Genomic DNA, 12,650 nt, shown 5'->3' on the forward strand with positions numbered 1-12,650 from the left:
ACACCAATGCTTCAGGGTCATTGAGTAAATGTATTTTCCAAGTCACGCGCAAGAGTCAACCAACATAATTCTGTTTCAAACACTATAACATCATTTTTTTCCAATAATTATCTAATATAAGCATTTTTTTGTATCATAGTTCAAAAGTTAAAGGATTTTTATCACTCAAAATAATGACAGCAGGGTTGTGAAAAAGAAAGCAAAATGCAAAAGTGATGTTAACGTTTCCCTCTTCATCCATCCAAAAGTATCTGCTCTCAGAGCCTCAGTGCTATTTTGACAACCTCCCCCTCTCATTCCCACTGGACAGGCGACAGCAAATATGGCAATTGCCCACAAAGCAGGTTCCACCCCATTGCTTTTACCCACCTTGCGGCCAGTACCATGTCTAACTCCCTCCATCCCTGAATACTGTACCCGTACTCTTTCAGTGCCCCATTAAGACATCATCAAATAAACAATAAAATAATTTAACATTGCCGGATAAAAAAAAGCAATAAATTAACACGTTTGTTCCTCAATCCTCTGCCGTCGCCGTGGCTACTTCTCTAAGAGCGAAAGCTGAAGGATCCTCTCCAGCTCCTCCGCTTCCTGCTGCCTCACCCTGTAACAGGAAACATAAGTCAATTGGCATAGAAACTGGAAGTCAATCACCTAAAATCCTTTTCCTTCCATCCTATTAATGCCCCTCTCCATGACTATGTTCAAAATGTCTAGGATGGGTTCCTCTCCTCATCCTCGTCAGAGAACAATGGATAAACAAAGCAAGAAAACCCCTCTCTCTCTCACCTGTCCATTTTTTCCTGCTCCCTGCACGAGAGTTCCATGGCGATGCGTAGCTGCTCGTCAAAGCTGTTCACCACGGAAAACGCTCCCGGCATCCGGGGCTCAGCCACTGAGCTGTAGGAGGGAGGGGAGTTGGCTCCGGGGTCTGACGGAGAGACTGACAGGGGAGATGCGGGATCTCCTTCCTCACCACCAGCCAATGAGATCGACATGGACTCCTGGATCGCCCTATCAGAGAGAGGTAGCAGGAGGACAGTTTAAAAAGGTAACGCTAGAGAGGGAAAGCTTTGTAATACATGATCTAACATGGACAAGGGGAAGGGGAAATGGAGGTAGGATTTCTCACCTCTCCAGCTGAGAGTCGTCCTCATACAGTGGTGACTGTATGTGCCCAGAAACAGGACGACTGTTAGTCAGAGCTTCCCATATAGTCACCTACAGAGAGAGGCATTATTATGCATGTCTTGTACTTACTGAACTTCCATGGCAATCATCATGAAAATCTGAAGCTGATAAATATCTAAGATATGGATCAATGACTTATATTAAACAATGGATTTGCCAGCTCTAAAAACACACTTATTTCCTGTCTCACCTGGTCGCTTTCTGTCCCTGCATCCAATAGGCTCTGCTGGATGGCAAACTGCAGCAAGTTATCATCCTCATCTCTCATTGGCTCGCTACGGCCCGGACCAAGAGTGGTGTAGTCCGGGGGTGGTTGAAAAACGGAGGGGTCCACCTCGCAGTGAAAGGGAGGGGGGGCCTGCCCTGCGAGCAGATGGACGCGGAGTTAGCGTGAATATATATATATACACACACAGTGCCTTGCGAAAGTATTCGGCCCCCTTGAACTTTGCGACCTTTTGCCACATTTCAGGCTTCAAACATAAAGATATAAAACTATTTTTTTGTGAAGAATCAACAACAAGTGGGACACAATCATGAAGTTGAACGACATTTATTGGATATTTCAAACTTTTTTAACAAATCAAAAACTGAAAAATTGGGCGTGCAAAATTATTCAGCCCCCTTAAGTTAATACTTTGTAGCGCCACCTTTTGCTGCGATTACAGCTGTAAGTCGCTTGGGGTATGTCTCTATCAGTTTTGCACATCGAGAGACTGAAATTTTTTCCCATTCCTCCTTGCAAAACAGCTCAAGCTCAGTGAGGTTGGATGGAGAGCATTTGTGAACAGCAGTTTTCAGTTCTTTCCACAGATTCGATTGGATTCAGGTCTGGACTTTGACTTGGCCATTCTAACACCTGGATATGTTTATTTTTGAACCATTCCATTGTAGATTTTGCTTTATGTTTTGGATCATTGTCTTGTTGGAAGACAAATCTCCGTCCCAGTCTCAGATCTTTTGCAGACTCCATCAGGTTTTCTTCCAGAATGGTCCTGTATTTGGCTCCATCCATCTTCCCATCAATTTTAACCATCTTCCCTGTCCCTGCTGAAGAAAAGCAGGCCCAAACCATGATGCTGCCACCACCATGTTTGACAGTGGAGATGGTGTGTTCAGGGTGTTGCTTTTACGCCAAACATAATGTTTTGCATTGTTGCCAAAAAGTTCAATTTTGGTTTCATCTGACCAGAGCACCTTCTTCCACATGTTTGGTGTGTCTCCCAGGTGGCTTGTGGCAAACTTTAAACAACACTTTTTATGGATATCTTTAAGAAATGGCTTTCTTCTTGCCACTCTTCCATAAAGGCCAGATTTGTGCAATATACGACTGATTGTTGTCCTATGGACAGAGTCTCCCACCTCAGCTGTAGATCTCAGTTCATCCAGAGTGATCATGGGCCTCTTGGCTGCATCTCTGATCAGTCTTCTCCTTGTATGAGCTGAAAGTTTAGAGGGACGGCCAGGTCTTGGTAGATTTGCAGTGGTCTGATACTCCTTCCATTTCAATATTATCGCTTGCACAGTGCTCCTTGGGATGTTTAAAACTTGGGAAATCTTTTTGTATCCAAATCCGGCTTTAAAATTCTTCACAACAGTATCTCGGACCTGCCTGGTGTGTTCCTTGTTCTTCATGATGCTCTCTGCGCTTTTAACGGACCTCAGACTATCACAGTGCAGGTGCATTTATGCGGAGACTTGATTACACACAAGTGGATTGTATTTATCATCATTAGTCATTTAGGTCAACATTGGATCATTCAGAGATCCTCACTGAACTTCTGGAGAGAGTTTGCTGCACTGAAAGTAAAGGGGCTGAATAATTTTGCACGCCCAATTTTTCAGTTTTTGATTTGTTAAAAAAGTTTGAAATATCCAATAAATGTCGTTCCACTTCATGATTGTGTCCCACTTGTTGTTGATTCTTCACAAAAAAATACAGTTTTATATCTTTATGTTTGAAGCCTGAAATGTGGCAAAAGGTCGCAAAGTTCAAGGGGGCCGAATACTTTCTCAAGGCACTGTATATATATAGTTGAAGTCGTATGTTTACATACACTTAGGTTGGAGTCATTAAAACTCGTTTTTCAACCACTCCAAAAATGTCTTGTTAACAAACTATAGTTTCGGCAAGTCGGTTAAGGACATCTACATGACAAAAGGAATTTTTTCCAACAATTCTTTACACAGATTATTTCACTTACAGTGAATTTTATCACAATTCCAGTGGGTCAGAGGTTTACATACACTAAGTTGACTGTGCCTTTAAACAGCTCCAGAAAATAATTTGAGAAAATTAGAGGTGTATCTGTGGATGTATTTCAAGGCCTACCTTCAAACTCAGTGCCTCTTTGCTTGACATCATGGGAAAACCAAAAGAAATCAGCAAAGAATTATAGACCTCCACAAGTCAGGTTCATCTTTGGGAGAAACTTCCAAATGCCTGAAGGTACCACGTTCATCTGTACAAACAATAAGTATAAACACCATGGGACCAAGCAGCAGTCATACCACTCAGGAAGGAGACGCGTTCTGTCTCCTAGAGATGAACGTACTTTGGTGTGAAAAGTACAGATCCCAGAACAACAGCAAAGGACCTTGTGAAGATGCTGGAGGAAACATGTACAAAAGTATCTATAAAACGAGTCCAATATCGACATAACCTGAAAGGCCGCTCAACAAGGAAGAAGCCACCCCTCCAAAACCGCCATAAAAAAGCCAGACTACAGTTTGCAACTGCACATGGGGAAAATATGGTACTTTTTGGAGAAATGTCCAATGGTCTGATGAAACAAAATTATAACTGTTTGGCCATAATGACCATCATTATGTTTGGAGGAAAAAGGGGTAGGCTTGCAAGCCAAAGAACACCATCCCAACCGTGAAGCACGGGGGTGGCAGCATCATGTTGTGGGGGTGCTTTGCTGCAAGAGGGACTGGTGCACTTCACAAAATAGATGGCATCACGAGGCAGGAAAATTGTGGATATATTGAAGGAACATCTCAAGGCATCAGTCAGGAGGTTAAAAGTTGGTCACAAATGGGTCTTCCAAATGGACAATGACCACAAGCATACTTCCAAAGTTGTGGCAAAATGGCTTAAGGACAACAAAGTCAAGGTATTGGAGTGGCCATCAAAGACATGACCTCAATCCCATAGAATATTTTTGGGCAGAACTGAGTAAGCATGTGTGAACAAGGAGGCCTTACAAACCTGACTCAGTTACACCAGCTCTGTCAGGAGGAATGGGCCGAAATTCACCCAATTTAATGTGGAGAGCTTGTGGAAGGCTACCCAAAACGTTTGACCCTAGTTATACAATTTAAAGGCAATGCTACCAAATACTAATTGACTGTATGTAAACTTCTGTGATGAAAGAAATAAAAGCTGAAATAAATCCTCCTCTATACTATTATTCTGACATTTCACACTCTTAAAATAAAGTGGTGATCCTAAATGACCTAAGACAGGGAATTTTTACTCGGATTAAATGTAAAGAATTGTGAAAAACTGAGTTCAAAAGTAGTTGGCTAAGGTGTATGTAAACTTCCAACTTCAACTGTATGTATGTATGTATGCATGTGTGTGTGTATGTGCGTGGTTACCAGCCTCGGGGGCCTCCTCTGGTGTGTGTACAGTGACAGAGCTGACAGGCTCATCACAGCCACACAGGTTACTGAAGGTCACTCTAGCATTCAACACATGGAACAGAGGGATCTCTGAGAGAGAAAGAGAGATGTATGGGTAAACCACTTCTCCAATCGTTTTGGCTCTATAACAAAGAATAAAGAGCAAAAACATATACAGGATCAAATACAAATCTTAGAATCAACTATTAAAGACTACCAGAACCCACTGGATTCTCCAATTACCTTGAATGAGCTACAGGACAAAATAAAAACCCTGATCACCCCAATCTACAAAAGTGGAGATAAATTTGACCCCAATAACTACCGCGGGATATGCATCAACAGTAACCTTGGGAAAATCCTCTGCATTATCATTAACAGCAGACTCGTACATTTCCTCAATGAAAACAATGTACTGAGCAAATGTCAAATTGGCTTTTTAGCAAATTACTGTAAAACAGACCATGTATTCACCCTGCACACCCTAATTGACAACCAAACAAACAAACCAAAACAAAGGCAAAGTCTTCTCATGCTTTGTTGATTTCAAAAAAGCCTGAGACTCAATTTGGTTTGAGGGTCTGCTATACAAATCGATGGAAAGTGGTGTTGGGGGTAAAACATACGACATTATAAAATCCATGTACACAAACAAGTGTGCGGTTAAAATTGGCAAAACACACATTTCTTCCCACAGGGCCATGGGGTGAGACAGGGATGCATCTTAAGCCCCACCCTCTTCAACATATATATCAACGAATTGGCGAGGGGACTAGAAAAGTCTGCAGCATCCGGCCTCACCCTGCTAGAATCTGAAGTAAAATGTCTTCTGTTTGCTGATGATCTGGTGCTTCTGTCACCAACCAAGGAGGGCCTACAGTTGCACCTAGATATTCTGCACAGATTCTGCCAGACCTGGGCCCTGACATTAAATCTCAGTAAGACCAAAATAATGGTTATCCAAAAAAGGTCCAGTCGCCAGGACCACATATACAAATTCCATCGAGACACCATTGCCCTAGAGCACACAAAAAACTATACATACCTTGGCCTAAACATCAGCGCCACAGGTAACTTCCACAAAGCTGTGAACGATCTGAGAGACAAGGCAAGAAGGGCATTCTATGCCACCAAAAGGAACATACAATTAGGATCTGGCTAAAAAAAACACTTGAATCAGTCAGATCCCATTGTCCTTTATGGTTGTGAGGTCTGGGGTCTGCTCATCAACCAAGAATTCACAAAATGGGACAAACACCAAATTGAGACTGCACGCAGAATTCTGCAAAAATATCCTCTGTGTACAACATAGAACACCAAATAATGCATGCAGAGCAGAATTAGGCCGATACCCACAAATTATCAAAATCCAGAAAAAGTCATTAAATTCTATAACCACCTAAAAGGAAGCGATTCCCAAACCTTCCATAACAAAGCCATCACCTACAGAGAGATGAACCTGGAGAAAAGTCCCCTAAGCAAGCTGGTCCTGGGCCTCTGTTCACAAACACAAAAACACCACAGAGCCCCAGGACAGCAGCACAATTAGACCCAATCAAAATCATGAGAAAACAAAAATATAATTGCTTGAAACATTGGAAAGAATTAACAAAGAAACAGAGCAAACTAGAATGCTATTTGGCCCTAAACAGAGAGTACACCGTGTCAGACCCAAACTTAAGGAAAGCTTTGGCTATGTACAGACTCAGTGAGCATAGCCTTGCTATTGAGAAAGGCCGTCGTAGGCAGACATGGCTCAAGAGAGGACAGACTATGTGCACACTGCTCACAAAATGAGGTGGAAACTGAGCTGCACTTCCTAACCTCCTGCATGACCATATAAGCGACACATATTTCCCTCAGATTACACAGAACCACAAAGAATTTGAAAACAAACCCAATTTTGATAAACTCCCATATCTACTGGGTGAAATTCCACAGTGTGCCATGAAAGCAGCGAGATTTGTGACCTGTTACCACAAGAAAAGGGCAACCAGTGAAGAACAAACACCATTGTAAATACAACCCATATTTATGCTTATTTATTAACCCTTGTGACCCTTAACCATTTGTACATCGTTAAAACACTGTGTGTATGTGTATATATATATATATATATGACATTTGTAATGTCTTTATTGTTTTGAAACTTCTGAATGTGGAATGTTGAATGTTAATTTTTGTTTATTATCTACCTCACTTGCTTTGGCAATGTTAACACATGTTTCCCATGCCAATAAAGCCCATTGAATTGAATTGTAGAGAAAGAGAGATGTGAGGTGGCAAGGGCGAAGAGAACAGAAATCTTCAAACTCTCGTCACTTTGTTTCAGCCTAAATTGTAAAGCGCTTCCTTTTTCTTCTGATAGCACCTCCTCCTCTCAATGTCCTCTCTCTGGGACTGTCTGTTTCAGATCCTGACCCCAGCCTAGGAGGTATGGCCTAGGGGGCAGTTTAGGTATTAAACCTCACCTATTTTGACAGGGAAGCCGGGGGGCAGGCTCAGGGTGATGAAATCACGTAGTTTGGCAAAGTGGGCATTAGAGATGGCCATTAGGTCAATGATGGGCGTGACCTGCTCAGCCAATGACAGAGGGTGAGCCTCACTCAACCACAGATGGGCCTTAAACCTAGAGACAGAGCGCGAGAGAGACACTTGCATTAAACATGGTGGTGATATTGTGCTTGACTGTGCGTTTGCTATGGTTATCCCAGTTCTCTGTTGCCACAGCAACAGCTGTACCTCTGGACCTTGCTGGTGAGCTCCACAGGGCGTCCGATGTCTCGTTCGTTGAGTTGGAACTCTGGGTCAAAGTATTCCTCAGCTGTGATGGCTGTGGGGTTATGGGGGCTGGCATACTGACACACATTACTCTGAGAGACATGGGGAGAGACAGACACACCAATGAGCACGTCCATCTGTCAGTCCATCAAAGCACCTATCCACCACATACAAGTTGAGGTGATGGTGTGTCATTGAGAAACTCACCCCATTATGAGCGGTATGCTGCTCAGCTATCCCCAGGAAGGACTGAAGAGGAGTCTTGGTGCCTGGGAGGACAGGAGGGTTAGAACCACACTGTGGGTGTATGTATACTATAAACAAATTAAACATAAGAGTGTTCTGTGTACCTTTGCTCTTGGACTTGTCCTGGTCCGACAGGTGCTCTGTTCTTGACCGAGTCACCAACTCCACATTAGTGGCGCTGTATACCTGAAACAAACCAAAGAAAAAAGTATTTTAAATGCCAACAAACTAATTTTTTATGAGAAGCATTTTTAAAGTCCAATAGAGTCTCTGGGCTCACCTTTGCTTCGTAGCCACTGACTGCCTCACTCTTCTCAGAGCGCCAGCCCCAAATGCCAGACTTGTTCCTGTGCAGTAAAGAGCAGGAGAGAAGCAAAAGGAGAGAGAGACCAGGTAGGTGAGTATGTTGGCTGTGTGTGTGTGTGTTTGTGTGTGAAGTAGCTACCTCTTGAAGGCGATGTGTTTGTGTCTGTGTGTTACCTCTCGAAGGCGATGTTGCGTGTGTTGAGGTGTGTGGAGACGATGGGAGAGGTGAGTCTCTGGGCAGTGTTCTCCTGGGTGGGCAGCATGGCAGCCAGGAGAGATGGGGCATCCCGCGGGGAGAGAGACAGAGGCTCGGTGTACACTACCTGCTTGTCATGGTCCACCTCCATCACCATGGCACCATTCTCTATGGAAACAACACGTTCCCATGGAGACAAAACAAACGTCACCATTCAACCGGTAGCTATGGAAACAACACAAACCACCATGAGGCTACTACGCATTCCAAAACAGAAATGCAACAGATGAAACGCAGTGTGGAATAACTAGCCATATCACCAGTGTGTCATACCTTCGCCCTTAAAGATGTAGCTGCGACGGCCCTTGAGCCAGGTCATGTGCTCGAAGCCCAGCAGAGTGGTGTCAACCCGCAGACACGAGCCACTCTTCCACACACGGTACACATCACTGGGACACACCTTGGAGACCAGGGGTACTGAGCGAGGAAAGGAGGGGGGAGATGGATGGGGAGAGGGGGACAGAGAATTTGTGGCATTAATACCACTGCAAACATTTCAGTGCATCACAGTGACAGTAGAATTGGGAGCTAATCCTCTGTGGGGTGCTGAAACCGACCACTGGGAGAACATCGGAAACTCACCCCAACTGGTGAACTCCCATTTCATCTCCACGTAAAAATCCCGGGCCTGAAAGACGGGAGTGTGTTTCAGGTATCTGTGCAATGGTGTATCTGATTGACAGGTGTGTTACCTTTGTGTGTTTTTTGTGGATGAACTGAAGACTGCAAATTGTTTTTCTTTAGTTATTTAAACCTTTATTTACCAAGGCAAGTCAGTTAGGAACAAATTCTTATTTCCAATGACGGCCTAGGAACAGTGGGTTAACTGCCGCCTTGTTCAGGGTCAGAACGACAGATTTTGGGGATTCGATCTAGCAACCTTTCGGTGTGTTACATTTACATTTTCGTCATTTAGCAGACACTTTTATCCAGAGTGACTTACAGGAGCAATAAGGGCACCGACAGATTTATCCCTTAGTCGGCTCGGGTATTCAAACCAGCAATCTTTCAGTTACTGGCCCCAACGCTCTTAACCGCTACGCTACCGTTCTCACCTGTCTTAGCTTGTTGAGCAGTTCTGGGATGCCAGCCAGTCTCTCTGTGGCTCGCTTGAAGTCCCTGTACTGCAGCACCAGCTGACAAAGCTCGGGGTCCCCTGTGCTCACTGCCTCCTGCAAAACTGGACATAGGGTCATTCCATTTGATTTCAATCACTTTTGACTTTAAACTTTTCCATACACACTTAGGCACGGTAGAAGTGGTCAGAAAGTAACTGTTTTTACCTAAATGCCAAAACATTCAGGAGCAAGAGGAGTTCACATTTTGCATACCCCACAACACCATGAGACATCCAAGTCTTCATCACTGGAAAATATTAACGGTCGAGTTTGAAATCATTTAAAAAAGGTTACAAACAAGGTTATCAAACTATTTTAGAATTTATTTTAAAGCATTTAAAAAAATATAAAAATGTAACCTTTAATGGGTGAACTCAGATTTTAGCTTAGACCCTAGATTCAAGTAGCCATACCTTCAAAATCAGTTCGTTGTCACGCCTCCCTTGGAGTTGTGGAGAATTTTGTATTGGCCAAAATGGTTTGAATGGACCGCTGATTTATTGTTACATTTCAACAACCCTCCCCCACATGCTTGTTGGTGCTACGTGTTCATCCTTTTTTCAGACCGGAAGGACACATTTTGCAGAGTTGTTCCGTATGCTCGTTTGCAACCAGAAAACATAAGAGAACCTGGAGGAAAAAATGAATTCTGTTTTGCCAGAAGTGTGCTCTATGCACAAAATCAGCATACATCGTCATATTTTGAATAGGTTTTAAAATAAGCAATTTCCCAGCCACTCTCGTGCACTGTCCCCAGTGGAGGAGCTATAGGAGGACAGGCTCATCGTAATGGCTGGAATGGCATGGAACAGTATCAAACACATGGAAACCATGTTTGACTGTTCCATTAATTCCATTCCAGCCATTAATGAGTCCGTCCTCCTTTAGCTCATTACAACAGCTCCATCCAAGCAAGGCATTTGATTGGTTTGACGTGTTGCGAGGTGTCACTGATTTACAGCGGGCTCCAACCCCTATTTAGCTAATTTTCTACCATGGACTTCAACAGGCTTTACATTTAGGGAAGCTTGGTTTTCGATGAGGCTATTAAGAATCTTATCTACATAATCTGTGGTGTTTGTGTTGTGCCCGCCCTCAGTTAAAACAGCCCATTTTAACTCATAGAAGTATATTTCATAGAATGGACTTACAGTATCCCTTCAGACCACTGCAATGTAGCTGGTACACCATTCAAATGTTAATTGAATCGTTTTAAGTGCCAATTACTTACACAAAGATGGCTGCTGGTCCACCTATGTCATCTTAAATGGGAATGTCTGTTCTATTATCTATATTTCAATAGGTTTCCTATGGAAGACCGACTATTATTTAAAACAACTGATATTCTAATTCAAGTCAACATTATCTGACGTGTGGACCTCCAACGATCTTTGTGGTACCATAGACTTCAAGGAGAGTAGGGCAGCTAAACGCCCTTTGAGAAGCTTGATCTCCTGAATGTTTTGGCATTCAGGTCCAAAAAAATCAGTTTCTGACCACTTCTACCATGGGTAAATATAAATATGTATGGAAAGTTCTGTTCAAACCAAAAAGGTGTGTGGTCAAAACGTAATTGAACTCAAATGGAACGACCCCACAGACACACGATATTAACCAAGATAGCTATCCTTCAAACAGACAGCAATATAAATGACTCTGCTTTGTTTATGGAGAACACTATTCTTCCCAGTCATTCCCCAGTTTACACACTCACTTGTCCAATTCTGAGCGTTGCAGTGCGTCGGGTCTGCGCAGTGTCGGAGCAGCACACGGGTTGATTCAAGGTGGCCCAGACACACCGCCAGCTCGAGCGGGGTGCGCCCCCGCGGATCTAAACGCTCCACATTCTCCTGTGGAAAAACAGCCCTGGTGGGTTATGAAAGCCGGGCACGCCTCTCAGCGGTGCGGCAGCTGTTAAAATCAAAACATTATAATGGCTGAAAAAGAAAAGAAACTGATGTTGCTACCTCCCGCCCCGTTGACCTACCTCGTTTTGCTGTAGTTCCCGTTCAAGCTCAATGTATTGGTTGTTCCAAACCAGAAAATGTAAAGGAAACGCCTCTTGAGCCATTGTTTTTCTATAGCTAGCTGCTAGAAAGCTAATGATGTTACCTAGCAACTTGCTGGCCCACTGTCAGTGTTTCCCGTTACAGAAAACTTGCGGGAAGAAACGTGGAAGTACACGTGCACTAAAGAAAAAAAACGCAAGCTAACGATATTCTACGGGATAAAACGGGTAACTAGCAACGTAGCTAACGCAATTAGCAAGAAGCTATGAGTATTACCGTTTGAAATACATGGCTAGCTAGCTCTCTTCTACCCGTTAGTCAGGTAAGCTAGCTAACTGGCTAAAATCATGACACTACTTGGCTAAAATCATGACAGCTCTTATTTTCCATTCCAGCTAGCTGGCTGACATCGCACGCCTGACCATGTCAACCATTAGTCTCGCAATGCCGGTTGTAACAAACGATGGACTCAAATTCTGACGATGTTTTAGCTAGCTAACTAGCAACTCCTATCATCACCCTCTCCCTTTCGTAATGTTTTATTTTTTATCCTGTGCTGTCAAAATAAGACCAATATACGGCCTATTTGGATTTCACATCCAGGTCACTCAACGATGATACATCCGATGATATCAATGCGGTGTTGATTCCAATCGCAATATTCCAGGGAACAACAAAACCCTATTACAAACAGTCTAGTATTCTTAACAAAAACAGACCGCGGCATCTGCGACAAAATGCACCCCAGTTTGTATTATTAATTTATTTTTCGCGTCAGCTCCAGGTTATGGCTAGCAGTTGGAGGGAAGGGCGGGATGCATATTGCCATACAATCGAAGGGGTACACAACTGTACTATCCCACTTTTACACCAGCTGCTTAGTAGTGTGGTGGTGGGACCATGGAGAGAATCTCTTAACCTAATAAAAGTAGGGATTACAAGTATGCAGGCCTCATTTCTGGTCCTGGGGGACCCAGGCTCTTGTTCCAGCCCAGCACACCGAATTCACCAAATCACCTGACATTGAAACAAAAGTTGGCAAACCCTGTAGATCCCCCAGGACCATATTACTCATGTGCTCATCAATTAACCCAATGTTAAATGAGAGTCTGC

At 43.4% G+C, this 12,650-nt stretch overlaps 1 protein-coding gene across 2 annotated transcripts; it reads right to left on the bottom strand.

Moving 5' to 3' along the window:
- Positions 1-10: 10 nt before the first annotated feature.
- On the bottom strand, positions 11-12,622 carry LOC135545895 (ankyrin repeat domain-containing protein 13D-like). 2 transcript variants are annotated; one of them, XM_064973858.1, is made up of 16 exons: positions 11,516-12,622; positions 11,243-11,378; positions 9,466-9,590; positions 8,993-9,038; positions 8,684-8,827; positions 8,329-8,518; positions 8,129-8,195; positions 7,953-8,034; positions 7,810-7,871; positions 7,564-7,694; positions 7,293-7,450; positions 4,798-4,911; positions 1,382-1,554; positions 1,133-1,167; positions 790-1,014; positions 11-604 (listed from the first exon to the last, which is right to left on the bottom strand). In XM_064973858.1, exons 1-16 carry the CDS (start codon positions 11,597-11,599, stop codon positions 541-543), a joined length of 1,836 nt encoding a protein of 611 aa, XP_064829930.1. In that variant the 5' UTR covers positions 11,600-12,622; the 3' UTR covers positions 11-540. The 2 variants fall into 2 exon arrangements, with proteins under 2 accessions (XP_064829930.1, XP_064829929.1); XM_064973857.1 differs by having other exon boundaries at positions 1,133-1,221.
- Positions 12,623-12,650: the final 28 nt, after the last annotated feature.

The sequence above is a fragment of the Oncorhynchus masou genome, chromosome 9, assembly GCF_036934945.1.
Source record: "Oncorhynchus masou masou isolate Uvic2021 chromosome 9, UVic_Omas_1.1, whole genome shotgun sequence".
NCBI lineage: Eukaryota > Metazoa > Chordata > Actinopteri > Salmoniformes > Salmonidae > Oncorhynchus > Oncorhynchus masou.

Excerpts from the sequence above, each read along its gene's own strand:
- LOC135545895 (XM_064973857.1), bottom strand. The coding sequence starts at position 11,599 with ATGGCTCAAGAGGCGTTTCCTTTACATTTTCTGGTTTGGAACAACCAA. Across the intron at positions 8,519-8,683 it reads CTACATCTTTAAGGGCGAAG|AGAATGGTGCCATGGTGATG; the intron begins GTATGACACACT and ends TTGTTTCCATAG. Across the intron at positions 1,222-1,381 it reads CAGGGACAGAAAGCGACCAG|GTGACTATATGGGAAGCTCT; the intron begins GTGAGACAGGAA and ends CTCTCTCTGTAG.